The sequence below is a fragment of the Pseudochaenichthys georgianus genome, chromosome 17 (assembly GCF_902827115.2).
Source record: "Pseudochaenichthys georgianus chromosome 17, fPseGeo1.2, whole genome shotgun sequence".
Classification (NCBI taxonomy): Eukaryota; Metazoa; Chordata; class Actinopteri; order Perciformes; family Channichthyidae; genus Pseudochaenichthys; species Pseudochaenichthys georgianus.
Window position 1 is genome coordinate 27670019 of NC_047519.1, and position 15956 is coordinate 27685974.

Consider the following 15956-nt stretch of genomic DNA (forward strand, 5'->3'; position numbering starts at 1 on the left):
GCATCACCCAGCAGCTTGATATGTAACAGAGTGGTAATGAATACTCAAGGGTGACACTTCCAGTATTTAGAGTGAAGCACAAATTCATTTTACTATTGTCGTGTGGCTTTATTCACTGACCTATTTTGATCACAAAAAAGAGTGCTGTGCACAGAATGATGCGCAAAAAACTTGACAGGAGCTGTCAGGAAAAAAGGAGGAAAAGTAGCAATGAGATTAGGGGAAAGTATAAGACAGGAACTAAAACAGGATGCTGAATATTTTTAAGAATTTAAAGAAAGCAGTCTGGAAAACAGAGCAATCTTTTTTAACATTTTCCTGCAGCGATTGTTCTATCTAAAGGGCAGCTGGGAGAGGCAGTATGTCACTGGAAGGCTGGACATCTTCATTACGATCTCGCCCCAGAGCCCCGTGGCAGAGAGGAAAATGCATCACACCTGATGTTGCTGTGGGGCTTTTATAGCAACTGTTTGGTCAACCATCCATACAAAGTGCTCCAGATGCTGAATCCACACAGGAGTAGCCATATGCTTCTTTTTTTTTATTGCGATGTGATGTACGAGTAGAACAAATAAACCGAAACTTCAGATTTATCTTTTTAGATAGTGCAGGAAAGAAATATCAGGGGTGTGTGCCACAAAGTCACTGACTGTCATGCAACTAGAAAACCATTAGTCTGCCTTAGCAGAGACTGATGGCTAATGAAGCGAATGCACACCAAAGTCTCGTGGGGCGGGGAAGACAGAAGACACAACTCTCATTTATATGCGCCTCATATACTAGCCCATCTGATTTAGAGGTTCAGGACCAACACAGACCAACGCTCTGAGAGCTACACACAAGTGATAACTGCCACTAAGCAAAGCAATAAGGGATGAGATTATTACACACAATGATTTATGATACTAGTAATCTGCCTAACATACATCTTGATTCACCCCTCAGAGATAACATCTATACATCCAGCACTGCATGTATATTCATTCCTTAATGCTTTGCAACATGTAAATACCCAGGTTTGGACAATTTCAGGTTCCATTTGATTGATGTCGATATTCTGCTTGTTCGTTAAGCACCCCTGCCTCGACGCCACGCCACAGAAGTCACTCAGCCCTGATGGCAGGCGGGCTTCCTCTGTAAATTACATTGTTGTGGTTTCTATGGAAAATGTGCAATTCATTCAACCTGTGAAATGTAAAACAGCCCTGAGCAGCAATTACAATGTTTGCTCCTGATTGCAGAACAGACCGTATGGCCGCCATAGATTCAGTTCACTAAAGCAGTTGTGAATACAAAAACAATTAGTAGACAAACAAAATGTAAATTCTAAATGTTTTAATAATTGATACATCATGTATGTTGTTTAAACCAAGCATGGATGCTGTATACTTTCAGATTCCAGCTATTTGCTGCTTTTTTTCATTTTATATCACAATACGTTCAATGCATGGTTTTTAAAACCAGTACCAATATAGAAATGCATTTTCAACAAGTCACTTTAGACTTCAGGAAATTGTGATTGGCATCTTTTTCCTCATATTTTATGGAATAAATGATTCAACCATTGCTAACAAAGTAATCAACTGAATAATCGATAATGTCATTAGCTGTAGCCCTAAATATATGTAGTCAGATTTAGTAGATATTTTCGTGTTATGTCATACCTTGCAGTTGGAAATGATCATCATGTAATCATGCAGAGTTTCTAGGGAATAATGTCAACACGCCATCTTCATTCATTTCTAACTGCCTCTTTTATCTTCAATAACATTTACTACTACTTAAGGTTCATGATCTACAGATCTTAATTTATACCCCCAAGATATTCATTTGTTTCATATCACGCTGTGTGAATTAATAAATAATTAGCCCGAGCAATTTTGAGATAGTTCTATATTTCCCTGCTTTATATTTAGTAAGTGGGCAGCTGTGTCCCTTGACTGCGTAGCTTCATTTTAATGTAGCTTAGCCTTCAGCAATATGCTCAGCTTTTTAATCCTTTCATGTACTCTTCACACAGTATGGTGCCATTTCCCGGCCCCAAAGTCTTCTCCTTGTTGGTTTTAAATACCAAAATTACTATATATTTTAACATATAATTAGCAGTGAATTATGTGATTCAATGTAGTATAAAGGGTGCATGTTGAGCCTAATTAAGACCCACATTAAGGCTGCAGCCACACGGAGACGATACGGGTCGTTTAAACTGCCGAAGTGGAGGAATTACAGCGTGATTTACAGGCTCCGCATATGTACTACAGCATCTCCAGCAGGTCGAGCAGTCTCGTGTGGACGGACACGTTTCTGGTGCCGACTGCGTGTGGACGGAAGACTTTTTTGAAATCGAATACGGTTCGTTTTCGTTACCGTCTCCGTGAGGCTAGGGTCTAAAAGTGATTGACTTGCTAGTCCATTTATCCACAGGCGCTGCACCATTATATCGTATGTTAGAGAATACATTCGATTGTAATCCAATTAGGATTCAAGTTATTATCAAACATGCTGCAGTTTCTTCCAGCTGTAGTTAAATATCTATTTTTGCTTCATGATATCAAGTGATTTAATGTTGTGTGGCATGATTCACTTTGATTTAAGTTGGCAATCCCCTGATATCTGGTTGCCAAAAACATACGTCATAGTCATGAAGGTCGAGATCTCAGTCCATAAGTGTGTCTGTCATTCATTTACTCCTCTTCCTATCACTCGTGAGCATCTGGCCTGGAGAGCTCCTCAGTTTAGGGACCCTTTTCTGTCATTGAGCAAACTGACAACCCCTGACTAAGTGATATCTTTTATGGATATGTCATATTTTATTCCATGCATAACATTAACAGTACAGATTAACTGATATATTGTATAATTAACTAAACTAGCAAACCAAATAAAGGATTCTGAGGAAAGCGATAACTGGATAATTTAGAGCAGATTATTTCTTGTGAATAATGCATCAGGGATGAATTTTCATTTTACTTTATGAACTTTTAATGCAATTCTCTCTTTGTATTTTTAATAATCATAGTACTTGAGTGTGTTCTTCTTCCTGACGCTTAGCCATTGTTGAATTAGTTCTATAGTTGTTTTAACTGCTTACTTTTCTAATGACAGAAGAGACTGTTTAACAGAGAGGAAAGGCTTGGGAATATAGAAGTTATGTTCAGATGTTAACTGTGCACTAAACAGTTTATAATCTTACATAGTAATCTTAACTATAAATAAAAACCAATTTCCTCAGTTTTCTTCCCAGAAAAGTTGTCTTAAACCCCTCTAAGTCGTGAAGCATCGCGACCATCTGTGAAGCTTTGGCAACCCCTCATCTAGCTTTTGCTGGTGCTCAGTTCTTGACTTACTTGACTTGAAGAATTGAAAACATTATGAGATACTCTTTCTGTCTTGCATTAATGATCCATCTTGAACTCAAGCTGATGAAGGAAGAAGAAGCATCTCTAGCGGCATGCTAAACGGCCCCTGTTGAATACATAATGTGCTCTGTACATACAAAACGGTTGAAACAGCTGCCTCTTTACACGAGGTGAGCACAGCAGGAGTGGACTGACACAATTAGTTTATTCATTTGTCAGGTGAATAGGAACCTGCAAACCAAACTCCCTTAAGCACTCTTCTTCAAATTAAAACCATGGACAGCTGAAATGGACAGCAACCGAAATGTAATCGACAAGAATTTTGATAATCAAAGGGGAAAAAAGCACTTAGTCTGTCCAGTTACTTAAATCGGAGGATTTCATGCTTTTCAATGTATCTTAACATTTCTTTGGTTCAAGACTGTTTGTCTTTACATAAGAGGATATTTTAAGATGCATCTCTGGGCTCTTTTGATGGACATTTTTATCCCTCACATCTTATGTTGAATGATGAGATTAGAAAATAAAAGACGGATTAATAAATAATGAACATTATTATTATCATTTGAGCGTTTGTAATTGCCAAAATCACTTCTTAAATGAAATATTTCCTGCTTTTCTTCCATGTCAGTTACTTGTGTATTTTTGAAGTATTGGTCATGAAAAAAGCAATCTGTCCATGTCACCTCGGGCTCTGGGAATATAGTATCAACATTTTTCACCATTTTCCGACATGTTGTAGATCAAAGCCTCAACCGATTATAGGAAATCGTTCTCACATTAATCAGTGATGAAAGCAGTTGTTAGCTGCACCGAGTGTTGAATTGAGAAAACGTTTTTTTTGCCACTCATTTATCTGTGAATAGTCCATATGTACCCCTGAGACAACAGATCACTGCACCTGCACTTTAATTAAAAAAATCATTTAAAATGCATTTCTACAATGCACCTACTGTACCTAAAGCAAACACAGAACTTAAGCTCCCAAGTTTGAAACACAAAGAAGACCAACATGTAAAGCAACATTCAAGCAACACTCTTTTTTTGGAAGATGTTTTAGGGACGGAGGGGATCATACACAAGAAACGGTCCCTGGCTGGATTTGAACCCCGACATGAATATAACTATGGATATTTAAAAAGAAGCTAAAAACTATTATATAATATTGTCACAGCAAATGAACAAACCAACTAAATTCTTTAACCTTTAAAACATATGCAAAACAATTAAGCACTATCAGATTCAGATGAAATGCAATTGTTTATTTCTTATCTATTTAAATAGTAGATAAGTCTTCAAAGCTGAAAATATACAAGAAAATAAGCCCAAACATCCTCAAAAAAGTACCCAGAAGTTTGCCTCCAGAAGTTTATTTGTTGGAAGGTAAACAATTGCCATAATGGATAAAACAAAATACTTAAATGTTGGATCGTCCTCTCAAGATAGCAACATAAATAAAAAGACAAGTAATCATAATTAGTATTCTTTACCTTTGTTTTTTACAGAGAGGTTTAAAAGATACAGACCACACACAAGAACGTGTGCACAGACATCCGACTACACTGGTTTTCTAACATAAACTGAACAGGTCCTATGAAACGCTGTTGACTATGAGCAGGACTCTTTTCGGGGAGACCATAACATTTAAGTAACCTAATATCTGCTATCATCCATCGCAAAATTAAAACGCTGCACTCCCTGGCACCATATGTTCCAGGTCGTAGAACAAGTGAACAGTACAGTAAGTGAAACCCATCTCAATTTTTCGCGTAGTAAAACTACATTTGCAGGAGCACTCTGCAGGCAGCTGCTGCACCTGCGCCCAGACGATCATCCATCATCCTGAACGGGCCGCAGCTGTCCTCCGGTCTAAGAGATGGAGATGTCACATTACAATCTCCACATCATCCAGGCAATCTGATCCTCTCTCTCTCTGTTTCCTGCATTGTGTCAAACACAAGAGCTTTATTTGAAAAACATTGCTCTGCAAATGGTCAGGATTGGAAGTATCTGATGGCGTGGTTATGCGCTGACTCGACTTAAAAAGCACAAAAGGTTCGGCCAATTTAATCTGGATTCTCACACAATAAAAAATAAGAAGGGGAAGTGGCGGCGCCTGGGAGGATGTTCAGGAGGGCGCCTGCTAAGACAAAGTGTTCATATCACAGCGGCAGACACATTTTTCAGCTGACCACGTGAAGACATTAATTTTTAAAAGCAGCTCCACAAATGATGTCAGGATTTCTCTTACATCCATTACAGAGCTGACTCATCTCCGGTCCGACAGCTCGATGTGGAGTGTGGCGGCAGGCGGAGAAAACGGTGATCCCGTATTTCATATTGGATTTTCTTAAGTCAATAAAACTTCAAACATAAATCCCTGAAAAAAAAAGAAATAGATAAAGAATAGATACAAAATACATGGAAACACACCACATATATTTTTAAATGCATATCAATAATAGCTTTCTCAGTAGTATCGCTCATTCTTTTTCATATACATGATCATATAAATAATACACAACCTAATAGGAATGTCAGTAAACTATCTAGAAGCCATCTATCTTAGTATGGATCATTACATGCAGAACTCTTAGCGAATCAGTTGATTGATTGGTCAGTGGTTTAATCTATAAAATGTCCCATAATTGTTATAGAAATACCCATCACATTTATTCACAGCTCAAGGTGACGTCTTCAGCTTGCTTGTTTTGTCTGAACTACAGCTCTGACCCTAATTATAGCGAATCAGATAAGACACAATAAAGCCGATTATAATAGGAAGCTGGACTGATTTATGGCCTTTTTCTCCGTAAAACGACAATTGTCATAAATATTATCGATCTGTCAGGAACCGATAAATTGGCTCATTGTTAGACTTCTTGTGCTTTTGCAGTTGATGGAAACGTCAATAAACTACGGTTACTGTAATCAGTAGTACTAGTCAATGATTATTGCATGAAATAAAGCTTGAATTGGATATACTTTTATACGTTTTTTTACTCCTAAAGCACAATGATCATAGTGGCAATGCTCAACAAGAAGCTGGCTTTGAGCCAACAATGCTCTCTAATGAAGACAACTTCTCAAGGGGGCGCTTTTGAATGTAATAAACACTTTAAAAGAGTCATTTTTACTCGGCATACACACTCTAAAAACAAATGCCTTGGCTCAACAAAGAAAATCAACGCAACAGTTTTCATCGATGTTTATTGAGTTAAGACAACTTCTAATGAAATTGTCTTAAAGCAACAAAGTTATTTGAGTTAGGGGAGAAGGCTTTTCCTCTACAATCAGAGGTGTTTTTAATTACCACTTACTTAATAATTGGTATTATAAACACACGTTTTCAAGTTGATTACTCAAAAGATTAAGTTGTTCCAACTAGTTTTACTACATGATTTCAAAGGAATTTTAAGTTGTATGTACTTAATTACCATCATTATGAACACACGTTTTTAAGTTGACAACCATTTATAAATTAAGTTGCTCCAAATATATTGTATTCTTAGCTTTTTCATGTTTTTGCCTTTAAAGAAATAAATTAATTGATTCCACAACAAAAATATTAGGCAATTCACTTTTATTTTGAACTGCAGTTGTTTATTTCAACACATGATGTTTCAATCAGGAGAGACTTCATTTAGTTTGAACATTTATTGACACATGCCATATGATAAGGTGCATGAACACCTGAAATCACAGCTGACTGCAGGAGAGAGGAGAACCATGTTATAGTTTGGCTGCAGCGCGTTGATTGGCTGCTGGAGAATGAGGTGAATTAATAGGTTAAAGAGAACGCCTGTGGTGAGCTGATTATATGCAGCTGCGGAGTGAATGTACACCCAGTCTTCCTGAAAGAACTTGCGCTGAGCTTCATTTCAATCTTGAAAAAAAAGATAAATAACACAAATGTAAATTTCCCCACAAATAATAAATAAACACATTAGCCATATTACCATGGGACATGGGGACACAGCAAATACATGCTGCCATCACATCGAAGTTAGAGGCCTTTGCATATTTAAAACCAGTGCCAAATACGTAAAATCTGTAAAGTGTTTGTAAAACTACAGAAACAAACTCTCAATGGCCACCAATCTGCAGATCACACACATCCATTTTACAAAAGATGTAACAAAGACGTTTACACTGCCGACAGTCATTATTTCAAACAGTATGAACACATTTAACGCAGAATGCTCATTCATTTGTTTCCCTCGACCACGATGGCTGCCATCGTATGGTCAGACCCTGGGGTGGACCGGTCACTGATGAAGGCGATATTCATGTCCTTTTGAAGCACATTAAATAATAGGTTAGCGCATCAGAGATAATGAATTAGGTAATGCATACTTTTTAAACTGTCACTCTTAACACTGTCGTATTGTCATACTGATATTCTGTACAAACTGTGAAGACCACTGAGACAAATGTAACATTTGTGATATTGGGCTATATAAATAAACATTGATTGATTGATTAGCGAATTCAGAGCCATTATTACCAGCTGCTAAAGCAACGCTGGTATAATTGTTTTCACCTATTGAGTCTGCATGTGTGTGTCGTCATGGCAACGTGGTCCTGAAGACACACAGAGGTGCTTTTGAGTACTTTGCCTACTAGTGTTTAAATGCATGTGAACAGATTTTGTCAATCACAACCGTGCAAGTTTCAGTGTACCTTCTCATCTTTTTTGCAGGTTCCATACAATATGTGAACTGGTTAAGAGAAGAGCAGAAGCCACTTTTCAAATGTTACACAATCCTTTTCCCATGCCATTGCTGTCAACACCTATCCATGCTGAACGTTGCTAAGATATTATTGATTGGGGCGTGGCCACAAGTGCAATATGCTTCAAAATGTAGCTGACAGAGAGCAGTGCTTTTGTCAGAGAGCACTGTGCCCATGGATTTTATTTTATTTCAAGATTTTTAATTACGCCGCTAATCTCCTTGAAAAGGTCCTCTTCCTTTTCTCCAAGGTACACGACAAGGCAGTGGATGGCTATAGTTCTCTGCGTACTTCAATTGTATTGTGCTATTTTTGAAAAAGGAAAAAAAGAGAAATTACCTAAATGAATATATTCTGAATGGGTGACTGCCAACAACTTGCATTTCAATGACAACTCTAAATAACGATCCTACCTCAAGAAGCATGTCCTTGATCTGCTTCACCGAGATTCATTTTGAATAAAAAGCGATATCACAATAGTAACCTGCTAAAAAAACTGAGGGTTAGGCTAGGGTTCTTTTTCAGAAACAAGTCCTGTTTCTCTTTTTACCTGTGCTGGACTATGGGGATCTGGTCTATATGAATGCACCTGCCCATTGCCTGGTCAAGTTAGATGCTGCGTATCACAGTGCACTGAGATGTGTGACTAACTGTAAAGCATTAACCCATCACTGTACCCTGTATGCAAGGGCTGGTTTGCTTTCACTAACTGTACGGAGGCTCAGTCACTGGTACATTTTCATATACAAAGCCATGTTAGGGAAACTTCCATCTTATATCTGCTCCTTGATCTCACGGAGAATTGTAAGTGGCTACTGCCTGAGATCGAATGCTGTGGTTTTATTAAATGTGCCAACTGCTAGGACTGTCTTAGGGAAGACATCTTTTAGATGCGCAGCTCCTCTGTCTTGGAATAGTCTGCAAATTAAATGGAAACTGAACAATCTGGTGCCACTAAATGTTTTTAAAGCTCGGTTGGATGCTACTCAATTGGAAGCTATTGGTACCTGTTTATGTGGATAATTTTGTAAATGATGCTGTATGATGTCCTTTTGTTGTTCTATTTATGTTTTTACGTTTCATGTGGAACTACTTGAGCAGGTCTCCCTTGAAAAAGAGATCAATGATCTCAATGGGATTTTATCTGTATAAATAAAAGTTTGAAATTAAATGAAACCAAAGTATTTGTACTCTCACAGTAGCCTCTACTACTTTGTATCCTCTCACAGAACTATTCACAGTTCAAAGGCTCCTAATTTTGGTCAAACAGAAATGTGGCTATACAGTGCAACTACAAGGCTATCTACTTATTTGAATGACAAAAGATAACACTCACCTTAAAATGTCCTTTGTATAATTCTATTTGTCTTAACTGTGGGAACTTGTCCAGGGATGTTAAGTGGGAGTGGACTTGAAATCCTTAACTCAAGGTGGAGAACAATTAAGTTATCAAGCCAATTGCATTACTTACTACAACTTGAATTTAGTTTTAAGTCAATTAACACAGAAATCAGAGTTCAAATTACACACAATATTAAGTCGATGTAATTACCAACATTATTACGTCAACACAACTTATAAATTAATGTTTGCAACTTAAAATGTTCATCTAAATCAATTAACTCACATTTTTATCTTGCAACCATGCATTTAATTAAGTGGAGGTGAAAGGTCGCCTGAATTCGTTTTTAGAGTGCAGAAATAGAAGAATATGACTTAATTGCATTTGGCATTCAAGCAAACAATCCCACAGGTTTGTACGTGTGAGGCGTTGGAGAGGATGCTTCGACATAGCTGAAGAATGGGATTCACTGTTTCCAGATTTCTTTTGAATCCCTTTTTTAACTAGCTGTTTATTTGGGAATAAAGCTGCGATTCTGATTCAACTTGCAGTGGTATTATTGACAACGCTGACATCTTTGTTGCTGATAACTGTAGATTGCTTCAGTCATAAGCATTCAAACAACAACAATCAGCTCTCATTTTGAGCTTGAGTTGAAGACATTTTTTGTTGTTGTTGTGTCGAACAGTATCTCCTCTCTTTCAAATGGGTTGAATATCAGAATGAAACCTAAAAACGGCTTCCTCCTCCTGTTGCTGCAGCTTGGACACCCATCAGGGATTGCCAGGAGTGAAACCTCACTACGCCATCGCCTCATTCTGCTCTTCAGCTCGTCCACTCCCACGGCCGGCCAGCAGCGGTGTCTGCTGATCTCCAACCAGCCGGGTCTGACAGCCATGATTCGAGAAGACCCTCTGCTTCGGCTCAGATCAGAGATCAGCTCGACGCTTGATGGCTAGATCTCTCCGTACAACGCGCTGGGGGCCTTTCTGCTGAGGTACGTCTCGACTCCCTCTGCAGGTTCTATAATTCAAGTGGAGCCATTTTTGCGCTGCTTTTGTTGATGTTGAGGGAAGTGTCAGTCATGTCTGATTAAAACTGAGTGGAACCGGTTTATGTAAATGAGGCTCTCGCATAACATTTCCTCTATTCTGTATACATGTGTGCCTGTCTGCATAGAGCAAGCCGGTAGTTTAAAAAGAATGCGCCATTTATTGGTAGTGGCAGTGTTTTCTTCTAAAGCAATAAGACTCAGGTTGTGGTTGGATTTACTGTGTTATTGTTTCCTACTGTGGTCCAGATTTATGATCTCTATGACAAGGCATCAGATATGACACACAGTTCATTTCAGGAGGCTCTGGATTGGATATTAAATCATTTAATAGGATACCTGGGATGTCACCTTTCTAATAAATGATTCATTAAAGTGTAATGGTCCCCGGTTTCCCCCCTACGATTGCTATACAGTTAAGTTCAATTTGAAAAGGCATACATCTGCACATTCTGTATAAGAAAGGCAGATGATGAAAATAAGCATCCTGCTAATAAATAATGCCACATGAAATCGGCTGTATCTTTTTTGCTGCAGCGAGTCTTTGGCCGTGTCACAGTCTAACTCACTCTTCTTTTTCTCCATTGCAGTATCCCTCACTGCGTAGTAGCACATGGATTTCAAGACTTCAAATGAAGAGGTTGGTGGCATTCAATCAATGGATAATGTTGACAGTTAATTGACAATGATTATAGAAACAGCTCTGGCATTTTCAAATGCCTGAGACAACATCTCTGAAAGCATGCGGCTAGAGCACCGATGTAACAATTTCTGTATTAAAAGGAGTACTTTTAATATATAAATTGTTACATTTTTTTTTTAAATCAAAGTAAAACACAGACAAATCGGTCTTCGGAAGAAAAGTTCACACTTCATGATGAATATGCAAAGATAAAACATGGTTTAGTCAATTTAATCCAAAGTGTCAGGACGGAAACAACGAATGTGGCAAGAAATAAAAGATTAAATATATACCAGATTTCTTGCCGTTAAAGGACAAAGTATATAACAAATATGACAACATACATACGATGTTGTTGCTGCTCATCAGTTTCCATGAGCTTGTTCTGAAACTCTGTTTTGGAACAATTGTGTTCTCATGATGAAAAATGATCTGCCATGTTTGTTTTGTTTCGTGTTTCAGGGTAGCTGGATCTTTTGAGGATGATTGCTTAAGATAAGAAAAACCCTGTATAAAGATATAAAGGAAATATCCTAAGCGAAGGACTTTTTTTCTAAGGAAAGAAATAGGAAATACACAATCATGTGCAAGCTCGCAGATCCACAATTAAGATGATAATAGAAAGGATGGTTGGAAGGGAGAGTAAAAGATTATCATGCAATAGGATCAGAGATAAGGTCAATTGTGTACTAAACAAGCGAGACAAAAGTTCAAACAACGCTGAATCACGTGAGCCCTTTCTGACCCAGCAATATACAGTTATGGCACCGCTGCCCTCATTTTGCTCCCATAATGACTCTCACACACACATTACTGTACTCCAAATAATGTGAATTCCATTTCTTCACGTTGCTCATTACGGTTGAAAGATAATATGCTCCGTGAACATGCTTTAATTCAAGATTGACCTGCAGAGATACTCCGTCTAAGAATAGCGACCGTGCAAACATCTTCTCTTGTTAAGTGATGAGCGCCGTATCCCGGGCGACAGGGATGCTGACACTGGTGTCTCTTATTTCTATTAGCAGTCTTGTCAGGTGAAGGTGCTTCTTTCCTTTAGACCTTTTGAAGTCAAGGACAGGATAGACATTGCAATTAGCCTGGGAGGAGGAGGCATATGCAGAATGCAAATTTATGCGGAATTAGCATGATTAAAATGGATAATTGGAAACAGTCACAGTCCTCCTCACACTTGCTTGTATGAAGAAGGGAAATTCAAATGTGGAGGGTGAGCTCGGTTCCAGCCACTTCATTTCAAAGGTTCTTAATATGCCATCAGCCTTATATGTAGAACAAATGAGGATATAATTTCCTCTGTGTATGTACACAAAGCACACGACTGATGAAAAGCTGCTTCTCAGAGGGTCTGCTCATTATTTGAAACATAAATCAGAAGTTGTCTTGTGTTTTTTTTCCTTTCTCTAAATGCGTGTTTATTACTCAGTGCTGAATATGGTTATTTGTTCCAGCATTACCATTAAAAAGGAAAACAGTAAAAAAAAAACGAAAGAGACAAACATCGTCAAAACCCTGTATCCTGATTTCATGTTGATCCTGCAGCGAGTATTCGGAACAACATTTAATTTCATGGCCAGTTAATTTAGTCGTGGAGGGATGATGAATGATTTGATGTCTCTCACTGTTTTGTTTCCCAGAAAAAGAATGGGATTTATTTGATGCAAGAAGGTAATGAGGAGCCGTTTAATATAAGACTACACTTGGCCAAAGATATTCTGACCATTCAAGAACAAGATGTCATCTGTGTGTCGGGAGAGCCTTTTTATTCAAGTGTAAGTAACATTGTCCTTATTATAATAACTAACTGTATATGCTTATATATTGAAATGAGTTACATTTGCTGTACAATACATGAACGTTACCTCACACAGATACTGAGAGACACTCTGAATGACTGCTTTTATGACAAATCTACATCACTTAATCTATTCCTCATACATCAATGTAGCTATTAAATAGTGATTAACCTACCGGATCATGGTGTATTATATTCAAGCCACACTTGCCTTCACATGAATACATTCTCTGAGACTATTACCTCTCTGGAGAAAGCATTATTCATTCAGTTACATGTTGCTGGGTAAATCTTCAAAGGTAAATTAAGTGTCCTCTCAAACATTATTACTAATTGACGTAAAGTGCAAAGACATGCTACGGTAATAAAACCTTAAACCATGTTAGTGAAGTAATAGTGTAGACTTTTCAAAACTGAGAATCAATTCACTCCTAGATTCAAAAGACAGCCTTGAAGTCATGCTGTTTGCACCATACTGTTAGTGTTGAAAGGCAGTCAGGCATCCATTTCCCCGATGTTAAATCAACATTTGTATACTAGAGCAAAAGACAGTTACTGCGACTAGAAAATAAGTAAAACCCAAAATACCTGACACAATTAAAAATGGTGCATCTTTAAAACCATGCAGATCCGTAGATCCATACGGTTCAGTAGAAGGAAGACCAAAGAGAATTGGACAGAAACCAGGCCAAATGTCACATCCAAGCTTAAAAATTGTCTTAATTTGTTGGTATTTTCCGAGTTGTGATGCTAGCACCTCTAAACTTCCTCATTAACACATTATATTATTTCGTCAGCACCCAAACTGAAGCGTGTTAATTAGCTTGTAGGCAGATTTATTTTCCTTTTTATTTGTCATAGCCATGCAAGCTGTTTCCTCTTCTCTTTCAATCTGTATGCTAAGGTACGCTATCCGGCTGATGGCTCCACTTTCATATGTAATGCTCTAATGAATGTATGTAAATTCTGCTCCAAATCATTATTTTTGCAAACAAAGGATTGTAGAGTTAAAGAAAACATTTAATTATCAGAGCCACTATGCATACTTATAATTGGGAAAATAAGCCACTGGTCATTGTTATTTTTTACCCCACAGAAGTAAATAAGGATGCATCACATATTTGTATTGGTTTTCTCTTGCACCATTTTATTTATTTTGATTGAAATTGAGTTCTGATAAAACCAAACGTTCCTTCTTGTTTAGTTGTAAGAGCTCCCTCAGGTTGAGCATCCGTCTGTACTGATTTCTGGTCTCTTAACTGAATCTGTTCCAGGAGAGGACTGTAACGATCAGGAGGCAGACAATTGGAGGGTTTGGCCTGAGCATCAAGGTAATTTAGATCCCAGCTGATTGGGCTGCTCCTCCTGAATGCTTTAAATTAAGTCTAAACGAGGCTTATTGATCATTTTCAACAACAACGTTAGCTGAGGGACTTGCTGAAAATGGCTCTGGGTGTCTTTAACTCATTCTGTGTTTGTGATCCCTTTTTGTAATGTAATCTTATCTCCTTAGGGTGGAGCAGAGCATAAAATCCCTGTTGTGATTTCAAAAATATCAAAAGAACAAAAAGGTACATTGTGTTTTACAGAAAGTTTTTCAATCTTGTTCATTTCCTTCCCCTAGTTTGTTCTCACCAAGGTGATTTTTTATTTCCAGCTGAACTCTCGGGGCTGCTTTTCATCGGTGACGGCATCCTTCAGGTAAAATGCCACATCTCACCGTACAAAATAACACATACCGTCTCTTTAATAATTCATGTGCCACTCCGCAGAACTGCATGCCTATAGGTAAATGTCACACCTCAAGTCCTTCATTTATTACATGTATTCCTGCACATAAATAAATAAATCCCACATCTCCCTCAGCTCATCTGATGCAGAGCGAAAACTCACAAGCCAGCCGTCAACACTCTGTATTAATGGCAACTGTGAATGTGACTCTCTTGTTTACAGTTTTCGGCGCGTATGCCTTAACAGTTATTGCGCTCGCCTCATTAATCATTTTGAAGTTAGCGTGATGCAATGCCAGCGGTATTATTTCGGGTAACCCTGTTATTGTTGTTTTCAGATAAATGGAATAAACGTTAGAAGTTATCGCCACGAGGAAGTGGTAAGCTGTCATCTCATTATGTCATATTTTTCTTCCACTGCAACTGCGCTTTCAACGGCTTATCTTGTCTTACTTTTGTATCTTCTTGACATGTAAAGTGTTTGTGTATTAAATGAACCTACAACAGATGTGTAGATCTGTTATGTTGGCTCTCAATTCGTAGTGAGAAGTTAGCACACACAGCAAGCCTTCACAAACCCTTATAAATGACTGAGCCTGCAATAAAAATATCCCTGTGATTTTTTCTTTCTTGCAGGTCCAGGTTTTGAGAAATGCTGGGGAAGAAGTGACTCTAACCGTGTCTTTTCTTAAGAAGACTCCTGCCTTTCTCAAACTATCCCTGTGTGAGGATTGCACATGTAAGAAACCTCTACATGCACTCTGTAATTAAAGTATAGGCCTATAATCACCATAACCGGAGTGCAAAATAATTAACCAAGAGTATTTATAGCTGGTATTAATTTCAGTCTAGGATTGGTTGTCCTGGTGACAATAACCTCGAGGATGAATAGCCACTTCGAGAAGAAGAAATGTTAAATATAGCTGCTTCCCGATTACAGAATTGGGAGTTTCAACTAAATAAAATGCCATTCTGCTAAAGAGAGGGTGGAGAAAAGAGAGAAATGGACACATCTTCGCAAAAATATTTCTAAAGACTAAACTGAAAGAATTGACGTTGCTCATTGTTGTGCAATTGATTGCTCTTGCATGGGAAAGCTTCAGCCCCGGCCTTTAGACATGAAAGCTTTCATAAAATCCTTTCATATGCGTATATAGGCCGGGTTGACTGGCCGTCCAACCAGTCATCTGAATACAAATTGGCACCGAGCAGAAGCCCACACCGAAGGAGAACTAAGCAACCCAC

The 15956-nt window shown here is 38.1% G+C and overlaps 1 protein-coding gene across 3 annotated transcripts in view; it reads left to right on the forward strand.

Moving 5' to 3' along the window:
• The window catches only part of sntg1 (syntrophin, gamma 1), a 46321-nt gene that overhangs the window by 13724 nt on the left and 16641 nt on the right, over positions 1 to 15956 (forward strand). For all 3 annotated transcript variants that reach the window (XM_071206240.1, XM_034104621.1, XM_034104622.1), the window contains 8 exons: positions 10197 to 10432; positions 11077 to 11126; positions 12824 to 12958; positions 14256 to 14312; positions 14495 to 14552; positions 14639 to 14682; positions 15050 to 15091; positions 15348 to 15450. In XM_071206240.1, coding sequence (XP_071062341.1) covers positions 11100 to 11126; positions 12824 to 12958; positions 14256 to 14312; positions 14495 to 14552; positions 14639 to 14682; positions 15050 to 15091; positions 15348 to 15450 — 466 coding nt within the window. In that variant the 5' untranslated portion in view covers positions 10197 to 10432; positions 11077 to 11099. The remainder of the gene's footprint in view (positions 1 to 10196; positions 10433 to 11076; positions 11127 to 12823; positions 12959 to 14255; positions 14313 to 14494; positions 14553 to 14638; positions 14683 to 15049; positions 15092 to 15347; positions 15451 to 15956) is intronic.